Source organism: Giraffa tippelskirchi, chromosome 5 (assembly GCF_054371585.1).
Source record: "Giraffa tippelskirchi isolate mGirTip1 chromosome 5, T2T-mGirTip1v1.2.pri, whole genome shotgun sequence".
Lineage (NCBI taxonomy): Eukaryota > Metazoa > Chordata > Mammalia > Artiodactyla > Giraffidae > Giraffa > Giraffa tippelskirchi.
The window spans coordinates 135,843,036-135,856,247 of record NC_137279.1 but is presented as its reverse complement, the minus strand read 5'-3'; the positions used below and the strand labels follow the sequence as shown (position 1 = coordinate 135,856,247).

The 13,212-nt window shown below is 40.4% G+C and overlaps 1 protein-coding gene across 7 annotated transcripts in view; it reads right to left on the bottom strand.

The window, feature by feature from the left end:
* MCOLN3 (mucolipin TRP cation channel 3) overlaps positions 1 to 11,025 on the bottom strand; it is a 37,233-nt gene extending 26,208 nt beyond the window's left edge. For 3 of the 7 annotated variants that reach the window (XR_014053569.1, XM_081490053.1, XM_081490055.1), the window contains exons 1-2: positions 10,430 to 11,025; positions 4,926 to 5,155 (exon numbers count right to left, since the gene is read on the bottom strand). Coding sequence is in view for 4 of the 7 variants with exons in the window: in XM_081490053.1 (XP_081346179.1) it covers positions 4,926 to 5,155; positions 10,430 to 10,505 (306 nt within the window). In the remaining 3 variants the exon portion in view is untranslated. Of the gene's footprint in view, positions 1 to 3,088; positions 3,195 to 4,925; positions 5,156 to 10,429 lie in introns of all 7 variants that reach the window. The other 4 variants (XM_081490054.1, XM_081490056.1, XM_081490057.1 and 1 more) reach the window with 3 other exon arrangements.
* Between the last annotated feature and the right edge of the window lie 2,187 nt (positions 11,026 to 13,212).

The window sequence follows — 13,212 nt, the reverse complement described above, 5'->3', positions numbered from 1 at the left end:
CTTTGACAAAGGAGGCAAGAACATACAATGGAGGAAAGACAATCTCTTTAACAAGTGGTGCCGGGAAAACTGGTCAACCACTTGTAAAAGAATGAAACTAGAACACTTTCTAACACCATACACAAAAATAAATTCAAAATGGGTTAAAGATCTAAATGTAAGACCAGAAACTATAAAACTCCTAGAGGAAAACACAGGCAAAACACTCTCCGACATAAATCACAACAGGATCCTCTATGACCCAGCTCCCAGAGTAATGGAAATAAAAGCAAAAATAAACAAATGGGACCTAATTAAACTTAAAAGCTTTTGCACAATGAAGGAAACTATAAGCAAGGTGAAAAGACAGCCTTCAGAATGGGAGAAAATAATAGCAAATGAAGCAATGGACAAAGAATTAATCTCAAAAATATACAAGGAACTCTTGAAGCTCAATTCCAGAAAAATAAATGACCCAATCCAAAAATGGGCCAAAGAACTAAACAGACATTTCTCTAAAGAAGACATACAGATGGCTAACAAACACATGAAAAGATGCTCAACATCACTCATTATCAGAGAAATGCAAATCAAAACCACAATGAGGTACCATTTCATGCCAGTCAGAATGGCTGCTATCCAAAAGTCTACAAGCAATAAATGCTGGAGAGGGTGTGGAGAAGAGGGAACTCTCTTACACTGTTGGTGGGAATGCAAACTAGTACAGCCACTATGGAGAACAGTGTGGAGATTCCTTAAAAAACTGGAAATAGAACTGCCATGTGACCCAGCAATCCCACTGCTGGGCATACACACCGAGAAAACCAGAATTCAAAGAGACACGTGAACCCCGATGTTCATCGCAGCACTGTTTATAATAGCCAGGACATGGAAGCAGCCTAGATGTCCATCAGCAGACAAATGGATAAGAAAGCTGTGGTACATATACACAATGGAATATTACTCAGCCATTTAAAAGAATGGATTTGAATCAATTTTAATGAAGTGGATGGAACTGGAGCCTATTATACAGAGTGAAGTAAGCCAGAAAGAGAAACATCAATACAGCATACTAACGCATATATACGGAATATAGAAAGATAGTAACGATAACCCTATATGTGAGACAGCAAAAGACACACAGATGTACAGAACAGTCTTTTGAACTCTGTGGGAGAGGGCGAGGGTCGGATGATTTGGGAGAATGGCATTGAAACATGTATATTAGCATATGTGAAACGGATCACCAGTCCATCTTTGATGCATGTGACAGAGTGCTCAGGGCTGGTGCACTGGGATGACCCTGAGGGATGGGATGGGGAGGGAGGTGGGAGGGGGGTTCAGGATAGGGAACACATGTACACCCGTGGCTGATTCATGTCAATGTATGGCAAAACCACTACAATATTGTAAAGTAATTAGCCTCCAACTAAAATGAATAAATTCTAAAAAATTAAAAAAAATAAAACTGACAAGAGGGAAACAGTACACGTGATGAGATGCAAAATTTTTGTTTGACAAATGCAAATTTTCATTCATTCATGGAATATTTAATGGAATTTGAATCGTGTTTTTCTGTCAAAATGTATCCTTTAAAAATATTAAACTGCTTTACAACTAAAAAATAAAATAAAATAAAATGGATAACCAACAAAGACCTACAAAAAAAAAAGAAGGCTTGAAGCAGGTGTACGATAAAACATAAGAAATATATAAGTTTAAGTCTTATAATCAAACTCTATTTCTAGGACTAATTACCAAAACGGTGACAATAAGACCAAAAATAAAAATATTCTTTCAACTCATCTCTAAATTAAAGTATATTAACATATATTCTTAGGGCTTCCCTTATAGCTTAGTTGGTAAACAATTCACCTGCAATGCAGGAGACCCCGGTTCAATCCCTGGGTTGGGAAGATACCCTGGAGAAGGGAAAGGCTATCCACCTCAGTGTTCTGGCCTAGAGAATTCCATGGACTATATAGTCCACGGGCTTGCAAAGAGTTGGACACGACGGAGCGACTTTCACTGTCAGCTTTTAAACATATTCCTAATATTCATGTAAGACTGACCCCAGAGTTTTACATGAAATTCAGTTGTTCTCTCTGATGTGCACACATGCACGGGTGTGCACACACACACACACACACACATTGTAAGTTTAGAATATACACTCTGTCTTAGATCTCAAAGTGAGGGGATAACATATATTTTGCATAGAAAAGGGAACAACACTGAAAACCTATGTTCCATGCACTATTCCAAGTACTTTCTTCATACCAATCCCACATTATAGTTCGTAATACACCCACCTCCCAGATGCATAAAGACTCAAAGAAGTTAAATAATTTTTAAAAGTCACTCAGTATCAAGTGTATAGTCAAAATTTGAACCCAAGTCTAACAAACTAAATCTAAGCTCTAACTGCACTATCATGCTACACAAAGTATGCAGGATCTGATCAGGGAAGAACAGAGACAGTTAGACCAATCCTTTCCCCTCTCACTACCCTTGTGACGTATGCCCTGTCCCCACGCATCATCACTCTTTACCTAATTTGACTTCCATTTCTAGAGAGTCTGTGTAAAACTGTGTCCTATTTAATCTCAGGAAGATGATAGCTTGATAGTCGAGGGATTTTACATCTGTTGAAGCTGATGATCAAATAGCCTCCAGAGAATTTCCAAAGATATTTTTACCAATTCATGCAAATATACAAATACCTCCACAAGCCAGCACTGAGCCAGGTCCTAAGCATCCAATGTGAAGACACAGCCCCTGACCTCAAGGACGTAGGGGCAGACAGGAGGGACAATGCAGAGAGAGAACTGCTATAAATCAGAGACTGGATCAGGCAGTGGGAAAAGGGAAACTTTTCCTAGACTACCTATCAGCACAGACATCTTTCTTTTGCTGCTGCAGACACAAAATCTCCGACTTAACAGAAATGCCACCATCTTTTCCCTGAAAAGAGGAAATCTGTCATCAAGTCATCCTCTGTTGCTCAGTCTTTATGTAATATTTGCTTGATTGCTCCAGTGTAGATTAAGAAAACATTACTGTTAGGAAAAACCCTCAGTTACTTTAAAAAAAAAAAAAAAAAACTTACCTAAATGCCTTTTATATGCTTAATACTAACAGGCTTAACATCTTAAACTGTTAGTCAATTTTCCTCTTGACTGCCTTAGGAAACACAGGAACGTTAGAGGAGCTCCCTAAAAGATTTAGGAGTAATTAAGAACATAAGTCTTAGAGAGAATAGAATATGAGTTTGAGTCTCAGTTCTAGTCTTCTAGTTTCTTGACTATGACAGGTTATTTTACTTCACTAAACCTCAGTGTTCTCATCTGTATAATGGGGATCCACTATCTACCTCTGATTTAAGAACTGACTATGATGATGTTTAGCCTGAAACACAGTAAACATAAAAGTGGAACTTATCATTACAAGTAGAAAATATTTATGTTCAACTGATACAGGCTCCCCCTCCAACTTATCAGAAACAACATAGAGAAATACTTTCACTATTGTGACATACATATCACTTGGAAATTAAGAATTTCAATTCCAACTTGCCAAGTATATTGGGAATCAAACAACCATTTTATGCTGATAATTAGAAAGAGCACATGTCTCTAAAGTATTAATTCTGCCACTGGCCGTACTAGTCAGTCCTCACCATGTGGCATTCAAAAAACTTTATAAATATCAGCTCCTTATTCTGTAAACTGAAGGAGTCCAGTATTTATCCAATAGAAGTATTGCTGAAATTAAAAAAATAATGTCTTGGAACAAGATAATCACTCAAATGTCAGTTTCCTTTACGCAATATCTAGCATCAGAAACTTAGGCATGAATCTCATCAATTTCAATGAATGGAGAAACTAACATCAACATATATACACTATCATATGTAAAACAGATAGCTGGTGAGAAGTATACAACACAAGGAGTTCAGTCTGGTGCTCTAATGACCTAGAGGGGTGGGAAGAGGGGAACAAGGTTTAAGAAGGAGAGTATATATGCATAATTACAGTTCATCTGCATTGTTGTATGGTAGAAACCACCACAAAATTGTAAAGCAATTATCCTCCAATTAAAAAATAAATAAAATAATTTCACCAACTTCATGATTGCCAGCTTCTAACAATCGAGAAGAATTTGTCCTCAATAATCAGCTAAGATGCATGATTTCAGAGTTAAAAAAATTCTCCTTAAATACCAGTCATTTATTTACATGTGCATTTTTCACCAAATTAAGAAAAATAAACCTATCACCTATTTTTCCTATTGAAATGTGCTTTTATTTTGCTCTTCTGCTTTAAACAAGAGATAATTAACTCTCACTAGCAGGAACATACCTTCACAAGAGTAAATCATATATAAAAGAATCGCAAAACATAATTTCCCCCCAAAATGTTAAGAGAAGCCAAGGAAATGAGATTCAACATCTCCTAAAATGAAGTCTCATATTTCACTACCTATGTTACTCCTTTTAATCAGCTCCACATTCTTCCACTTCAGGGATTCCATGATCACAGGGATGTGAGAATCCAAATAATTATGAAGAGAGAGAAATTTTCAGGCAACTAACTAGGAAAAAAAAGAATTCTTTAATTGGGCAACAGCTAGCTTCCAAAGTTGATTTAGAAACCTTCAGCTAAATTTCTTGACTGGAAACAAAATATTAAGATTTTCTTTTCCTGAAATCTAGTTACACTATGTGAGTAAAATTACAATTTTTTGAAAGATGAAAGATGAAAAGAAACAAGTTAGGGGAAAAAAAGTCTTCTTTCACAAATATGGTAGAGAGAGGATTTAAGATTGTATATCTCCTAATTTATTATTATGAGGCATATATTTAAAAAGTTATTTAAAAAGAAAACACATAGTCATCTTTGTTAGTAAAAGAAGACTTTGCTAAACTCATGATCTGAAGTGCCTACCTGTATAGTCACCATTGCAATTTTTAGAATTTGTATGGCAAGTTTCCAGGGTTTTCTACCTCGAGCCCAGAACTTCTCACAAGGATTCATGAAAAAAAATTTGAGTTTTCGTCTCATCTGGTCTTCTAATAGAAGTTCCTCAGAGGGAGATGTATGCTGGTTAAAAGTGCAGCGATTTTCCTCTTCATGAGAGCTGCAGCTACTTATAGCGGCCTCAGGATTTGCCATCTCTAGGAGGAAAAAAAAACAACAACAAAACTGTAAGTAAAGGCAACATCCATGTTCTTTGTTTTTGCAGGGTAGTTGATGGAGTCCAAAGAAAAGATCTGCTTTAAAATAAGCACCATTGTTCTAAACTGTACCTTCAAAGATCACGGAACAGGACAGAAAGCCAAGAAGTAAACCCTACGGTCAATTAACCTATCACAAAGGAGGCAAGAATATACAATGGAGAATGGACAGTCTCTTTAATAAGCGGTGCTGGGAAAACTGGATAGCTACCTGTAAAAGAATGAAATGAGAACATTCTCTAACACAATATACAAAAATGAACTCAAAATGGATTGAAGACCTAAAGATAAGACTGGATACTATTAAATTCTTAGAGGAAAACACAGGCAGAATACTCTTTGACATAAATCACCATAGTTATCTTTTTTGATCTGTCTCTGAGAGTAACGGAAATAAACATATGAGATCTAACTAAACTCAAAAGCTTTTGCACAGCAAAGGAAACCACAAACAAAATGAAGACAACCCACAGACAAATATTAAAAAATATATAGGAGAAAATATTTGCAAACGATGTGACTGACAAGGGATTAGTCTCCAAAATTTAGAAGCAGCTCATGTGGCTTAATATAAAAAAACAAACAACCCCAATCAAAAATGGGCAAAAGACCTAAATATACATTTCTCCAAAGACTTACAGATGGTCAAGAGGCATGTGAAAAGATCAACATCACTAATTATTAGAGAAACACAAAGCAAAACTACAATGAGGTATCACCTCACATCACTCAGAATGGCCATCATCAAAAAATCTACAAACAATAAATGCTGGGTGTGGAGAAAAGTGAACCCTCCTATACTGTTGATGGGAATGTAAATTGATACAGCCACTATGGAGAACAGTACAGAGGTGTCTTAAAAAACTAGGAATAAAACTACCATATGACCCAGCAACCCCAGCAAGTTGTTTTTTAGTCACTAAGTTGTGTCTGACTCTTTTGCAACCCCGAGGACTGCAGCCCGCCAGGCTCCTCTGTCCATGAGATTTTCCAGACAAAAATACAGGAGTGGGTTGCCATTTCCTTCTCCAAGGGATGTTCCCGACTTGGGAATAAAACCTGCCTCTCCTGCATTGGCGGGAGGGTTCTTTACCACTGAGTCACCAGGGAAGCCCACTAATGGGCATATACCCTTAAAAAACCATAATTCAAAAAACACACGTACCCCAATGTTCATTGCATTTGTAATAGCCAAGACATGGAAGCAATCTAGATGTCCACCGACAGATGAATGGATAAAGAAGTAGTACATATATACAATGGAATATTACTCAGCCATAAAAAAGAACGGATTTGAGTCAGTTGAACTGTGGGCAGACAAAACCTAGAGCCTGTTATTCAGAGTGAAATAAGTCAGAAAGAGAAAACAAATATTGCATATTAATGCATATATATGGAATCCAGAAAAATGGTACCGATGAACCTATTTGCAGGGCAGAAATAGAAATGCAGACATACAGAACAGACTTGTGGATAGAGTGGTGTAAAGAGAGGGTGGGATGAACTGAGAAAGTAGCATTGAAATATATACATTATCATGTGTAAAATGCATAGCTAGTGGGAAGCTGCTGTATAACACAAGGAGCTCAGCCCAGTGCCATGTGACAATCTAGAGGGGTGGGATTGCGGGGGGGTGGGAGGGCAGCTCAAGAGGGAGGGGATATATGTATTGTTATAACTGATTCATGTTGTTGTACAGCAGAAACCATACAACATTGTAAAGCAATTATCCTCTAATTAAAAAAAAAAAAAACTACAATGAAGATATTACCTCACACCAGTTAGAATGGCCATCATCAAAAAATCTACCAACATAAATGCTGGGTGTGAAGAAAAAGAACCTGCCTACACTACTGAAGGGAATGTAATTTGGTACAGTCACTATGGAGAACAGTATGGAGGTACCTTAAAAAACTAAAAACAGAGCCACCATATGATCCAGCAATCCCAGTACTGGGCATATATCTGGAGAAAAACATGGTTAGAGTGGATACATACACCCCAGTGTTCACTGCAATGCTGCTTACAATACCCAAGACATAGAAGCAACCTAAACATCCATCAACATATGAACAGGTAAAGAAGATGTGATATGAATACATATATAGAATATTAGTCATAAAAAAGAAATTATTCCATTTGCAGCAACATGGATAGACCTACAGATGATCATGCTAAATGACATCAGAGAAAGACAAATATCACGTGATATTGTTTATATGTGGAATCTAAAAAAAAAAAAATCATACAATGAACTTTTTTTACAAAGTAGAAACAGACTTCCAGTCACAGAAAACAAACTTATGGTTACCAAACGGGAAAGGTAAGAAAGAGTTAAATTAGGAGGTTGGGACTAACATACATACCGTTACTGCTGCTGCTACTTAGTCATTTTGTTCTACTCTGTGCGACCCTATGGACTGTAGCCCACCAGGCTCCTCTTTCCATGGAATTCTCTAGGCAAGAATACTGGAGTAGGTTGCCATTTCCTCCTCCAGGGGATCTTCCCATCTCAGGAATCAAACCGAAGTTTCCTGCATTGCAGGCAGATTCTTGACCACTGAGCTACCAGGGAAGCCCCAACATATATACACTGCTATATATATAATAATCAACAAGGACCTACTGTATAGCACAGGGAATTCCACTGAATATTCTGTAATAATGTATATGAGAAAAGAATCTGAAAAAGCAATAGATATATGTATATGTATGACAATCAATTCGCTGTGCACCTGGAACACAACATTTTAAGTCAACTATAACATAAAACAAATTTTTTTAATTTAAAAAATAAAAAGAATGTGATTACAATTATAAAAAAATAAACTGCATTTTGGTTTTTACTGAATTAATTAGAACATAGCAAGTCATTTTTCTTTTTATTTCAGTCACTGAATGCATTTTTACCCAACTGAAAACTACCAAGTTCAAAGGGCTGCTGTTAATAGAAGATTATAGTACCAATATACAGTATGTATATGCTTTTTGCCTCATTCAGACATAGTTAGAGTAGGGTGTCCTGAAAGCACTGGAAAGGTTTCAGAAAGCAGGCTGGACTCTGAAATTATGTGCAAAATTTTGTATATATATGGATATGGGCAATTTTCCTGGGGAGATAGAGTTTCATCAGATTATTTAAAAAAAAAAATTTAAACCATTGAGTTAAAGGTAAAAAATGTGATGTAGAGAACAAAGATCCTGTTTTGTTTCTAATCCTGGTTCTACACTGAGACACTTCTGTGACCTTATGCAAGTCACTCAGCCTGTCTGAGCCTCAGTTTCTCTTCTGCAAAATGGGAATAAGAATATCTACACCTTCATGTGTTTCTAGTGAGAAAATGAAAATAAACCCCTTGCATAGGGTCTAACACTAAACCATCAGCCATACTTTCCCTACAGCCCCAGAAGACACAGCAGTTTCCTAAACAGCCAACAAAGTTCTTAAAGAGGCAATGTGAGCTTCAGTGGACTTACAAAGGAGGTCTGCAAAGAACTCAGAATCTCAATTTAAGTCCAAATCCCAATCAGCAACATCATTTGCATTAGCTTTTTATTGAGGGCCTTTATATTTATATAGCACATTTTACTTTTCAAAGCACTTCATACTTTTTTTTGTCCCTTTGAAAAGGATAGGGCTGGTTTTATTGTCTTCATAGTCAGCTATCCAAAGTGATAAAGAAGTCACTTTGTAAACTGGAACCTATCTTGGACTGTCCCTCAGACTAATCTTGATATTATAGAAACTTCTTCAAAATAAAATATCACAAACCACTGTGGACAGTATTGTTGTTTTCTACAGAATAGAAATGCTGATTCTGTGTGGTATTTTTACCGAAAATTCTACTCAGAGATTGGGATGCAGGGAAGAGTCAAAGTGTACTAATACAATATCTAACAAGTCACTGTTTAGGTGCTTTCTAAATCTAGAATCCAACATCTGGTTCTGAGTCAAACATTGCTAGCAAACCCACCATCTCCAAACAGTAGATACTGACCGTAAAAACTATCCATGAGGAAGGTTTTTAAATTTTTGATGAATGAAAAGATGAATAAAGATACTGCTGAGGCAATAGAGCATACATATATTTACAATAGCATATGCAGTGCTTTCAAGTGAAGTAATTATGATAGAATTCATTCAAGTATGGCTGCTGTGCGTGTTTAAATGTCTGTCAAAGTCTGAGTACAGTAACTCCTAGATAAAGACACAGGGAGAGAAAAAAAGATAATCCCTTAGGATTTTCACTCAAGAACATTTTATTTCCTTCTTCAAAAGGGTATATTAATATTTTCATCAGCATTTAAAGACACTGTATCTATGGGATTTATAAGGTAGCTGATTCCTGCCAGTTCATGGAAACTCGCACATGAACAGTAACAGAATAATGGAACTGTTAATAATACAGCCTCTGTTAGGCAATGACAGATTTGAGCTCACATTCAGCCCTTTCTATTTTTGATACAGGTAAAATTAAACTATAAGCAAACTAGCCACATGCCGTGTAACAGTAACCCATAGGAACAAAGTGCAAAAGAAGCGAACCACAATTAATTTAGCACATTGCGCACCAAGCTTACGGAAAATGAGATGTTCCATTCACAAGGACTGACCGCTAAACTCGCTGCAAACCTTCGCTTTACTGTCACAGAAGCCCGTCTGAAGGCGCACTTTAAAAACGGAGACTGTCCGGACCCCTAGCCGCTGAGGACGAGTTGCCCCTAAACCCTCACACCAACCCGGGCGCCGCTCAGGATGCAGGGTCCGTGGACACGCGGGTCAAGAGAGTCGATCTGCGATACTGGCTTTGCTCTTACAACCTATAAACGAACACCCTGAGGTTCTTTATTCAGGGAGAGGAGAGGCTTAATTGGAGTGAACTGCAGAAAGTTAAAGAAAGCCGAAGAATACGTGTAAATAGTAACAGCCTCGCAGTTGATGACAAGGACGCGAGCTCCTTTCACGACCGACCGGAGACTGCTTTCTCCCCGCGCGGGGACTCCAGCTTTGGTCCCAAGTACATCCTCCCCCTTCCTTCTAATAAAACAGCACTCCGAGTCCGGAGAGGTTGGCTGTGCAACCAGCAGACCGCCACCGAGCCCCGAGCCCCACGCGGAAGGCCGCCCCCTACCCAGGCCTCGCGGGTGAGGCCCGGCTTCCCAGTGGCGGCGCTCCGCAGCCCGAGTTCCCGCAGGTGCGGGGGCACCACTGACCTTGTGCCGGCTGCTGAGCAGCCGGGGGGCCGAACCGCTGCAGCTCGCACCCCGCTCCCTCCTGTGTCCCCTCCATGGCGCCGCCGTCGGACCCGACCCTCCCGCCGTGTATCACGGATGGCTGGAGACGCGGCGGGCTCTCCGTTCGCGCCGCGGGCGCCGTTCCCACGACACCTGATGCCTCCGGGTGCGGCTGGGCTCGGCTCACCTGCGGCCGCGGCGCGGGAAGCGGGGCGCCGGAGAGGGCCGGTGGGGGGCCTACTTCTCCGCGGCCACGGCCGCGGCAGGTCAGCCCACTCTAGAAGCCTCTAAAGTCCAGCTCAGCCCGGGGTTCGACGTGAGCCCAGCGGCGGTGGCATCCTCCCTCCGCCGGCCGAGTGAACCCGTGACCCTCCTCCGCAGCTCCGCTCCCTTCCACGCCCCTTTCTGCAGCGGTCTTTCTGGACCCGGGGCGCTGGAGGCCGTCTGAACTAGCCCGGGGCCATCCGGATCTCTGGGCGCCACACTCCCTGCGCGCCCCTCCCTGTCGGCGTAAACGATCCTCTCCGCCCTCCTCGAGTTTCTCAGGTTGCTCCAGAGTTGCGCTGCTCGGGTGCGAGGGCGTGAGCTCCTGGCTTCCTCTCTCTACTTGGGGCTGCGGGGAAGGGTGGGTGCATGAAAGAGCCAGACAGGATGTCAAATGCCTGGAGGCATGTGAGTAGCCAGTCCTCTCTAGCAGCCTTCTATTATAATTTTTGTAGACAAAAGAAACTCGGAAGGGGAAGATCTTTCAAACTTGAGCCTTGTACCCTCTCTAGGCCTTTCAGTTTGGGAGAATTGCTATGAAATTAGTGGATGTTGACTAGATTCTTGTAAACTGGATGTCGGGTCTGAAAGAGCCCTGAAAAGCTCTTAAAAGAAATGTGACTGGCAATACTTGAAGTAAAGAGTCTTTGCTTGGCCAGACTTCAGTCAGGTTCCTGAAAACTTCTCCTAGGCTTATCTGTGCACTTCCTTGTAAAATCCAGTTTTAGCAAGAACTTTACTAAGTCAGTTTAACTAGTAACACCCCCCTCCACCCCAGTATCTGATGATCCTCAATATATGATCAGGTTCCTCATCTTCCACCATTCCCCAGGTGATGTCTGATCATCCTGGTTCTTTTTCAGCAAGAATCCTGCTAGGTTAATTTCACCAGAACTCCCCTTAGCCCTGTTTTCTCTTGGTAATTTTCCACCCACTGATCCCCTACCCTGCAAATTTCCACTTGCCCATGCTGTATTTTAGAAAAGGCAGAGGAACCAGAGATCAAATTGCCAACATCCGTTGGATCATCGAAAAAGCAAGAGAGTTCCAGAAAAACATCTATTTCTGCTTTATTGACTATGCCAAAGCCTTTGACTGTGTGGATCACAATAAACTGTGGACAATTCTGAAAGAGATGGGAATACCAGACCATCTGACCTGTCTATTGAGAAACCTGTATGCAGGTCAGGAAGCAACAGTTAGAACTGGACATGGAACAACAGACTGGTTCCAAATAGGAAAAGGAGTACGTCAAGGCTGTATATTGTCACCCTGCTTATTTAACTTCTATGCAGAGTACATCATGAGAAACGCTGGGCTGGGAGAAACACAAGCTGGAATCAAGATTGCCAGGAGAAATATCAATAACCTCAGATATGCGGATGACACCACCCTTATGGCAGAAAGTGAAGAAGAACTAAAGAGCCTCTTGATGAAGGTGAAGGAGGTGAGTGAAAAAGTTGGCTTAAAGCTCAACGTTCAGAAAACTAAGATCATGGCATCTGGTCCCATCACTCCATGGGAAATAGATGGGGAAACAGTGTCAGACTTTACTTTTTTGGGCTCCAGAATCACTGCTGATGGTGACTGCAGCCATGAAATTAAAAGACGCTTACTCCTTGGAAGGAAGGTTATGGCCAACCTAGATAGCATGTTTAAAAGCAGAGACATTACTTTGCCAACAAAAGTCCGTCTAGTCAAGGCTATGGTTTTTCCAGTGGTCATGTATGGATGTGAGAGTTGGACGGTGAAGAAAGCTGAGCGCCGCAGAATTGATGCTTTTGAACTGTGGTGTTGGAGAAGACTCTTGAGAGTCCCTTGGACTGCAAGGAGAGCCAATCAATCCATCCTAAAAGAGATCAATCCTGGGTGTTCACTGGAAGGTTTGATGTTGAAGCTGAAGCTCCAATACTTTGGCCACCTCATGCGAAGGGTTGACTCATTGGAAAAGACCCTAATGCTGGGTAGGATTGGGGGCAGGAGGAGAAGGGGACGACAGAGGATGAGATGGTTGGATGGCATCACCGACTCGATGAACATGGGTTTGGGTAGACTCCGGGAGTTGGTGATGGACAGAGAGGCCTGGCGTGCTGCGCTTCATGGGGTCACGGAGAGTCGGACACGACTGAGCTACTGAACTGAACTGAACTGAACATGCTGTATTAGGAGTTGAGTTCCATTTCTCCCTCCACTGTAAAATCCCATTGCAGTGGTCCCTATAACTATCTGGGTGGACATTTTAATGTTTCATTGACAATTTTTTTGAGAATAGATCTCCAACCATAACCTTTTTCTTCATGAATTCTTTTTTTTTAATTAAACTCATCAGGAATAATGAATCAGGAACTTAGATTACTTTTAATGACACCAATTTGGATTTGTTTTCATTGATTTCTTTCTTTTTTTGGCTTTGAGCTAGTTTGTAAAGGTCACTGAATTTCCATAACAGATCATTCCTCAAATCATATCAAGAGCTTTTAGATATTTTACAAAAACTT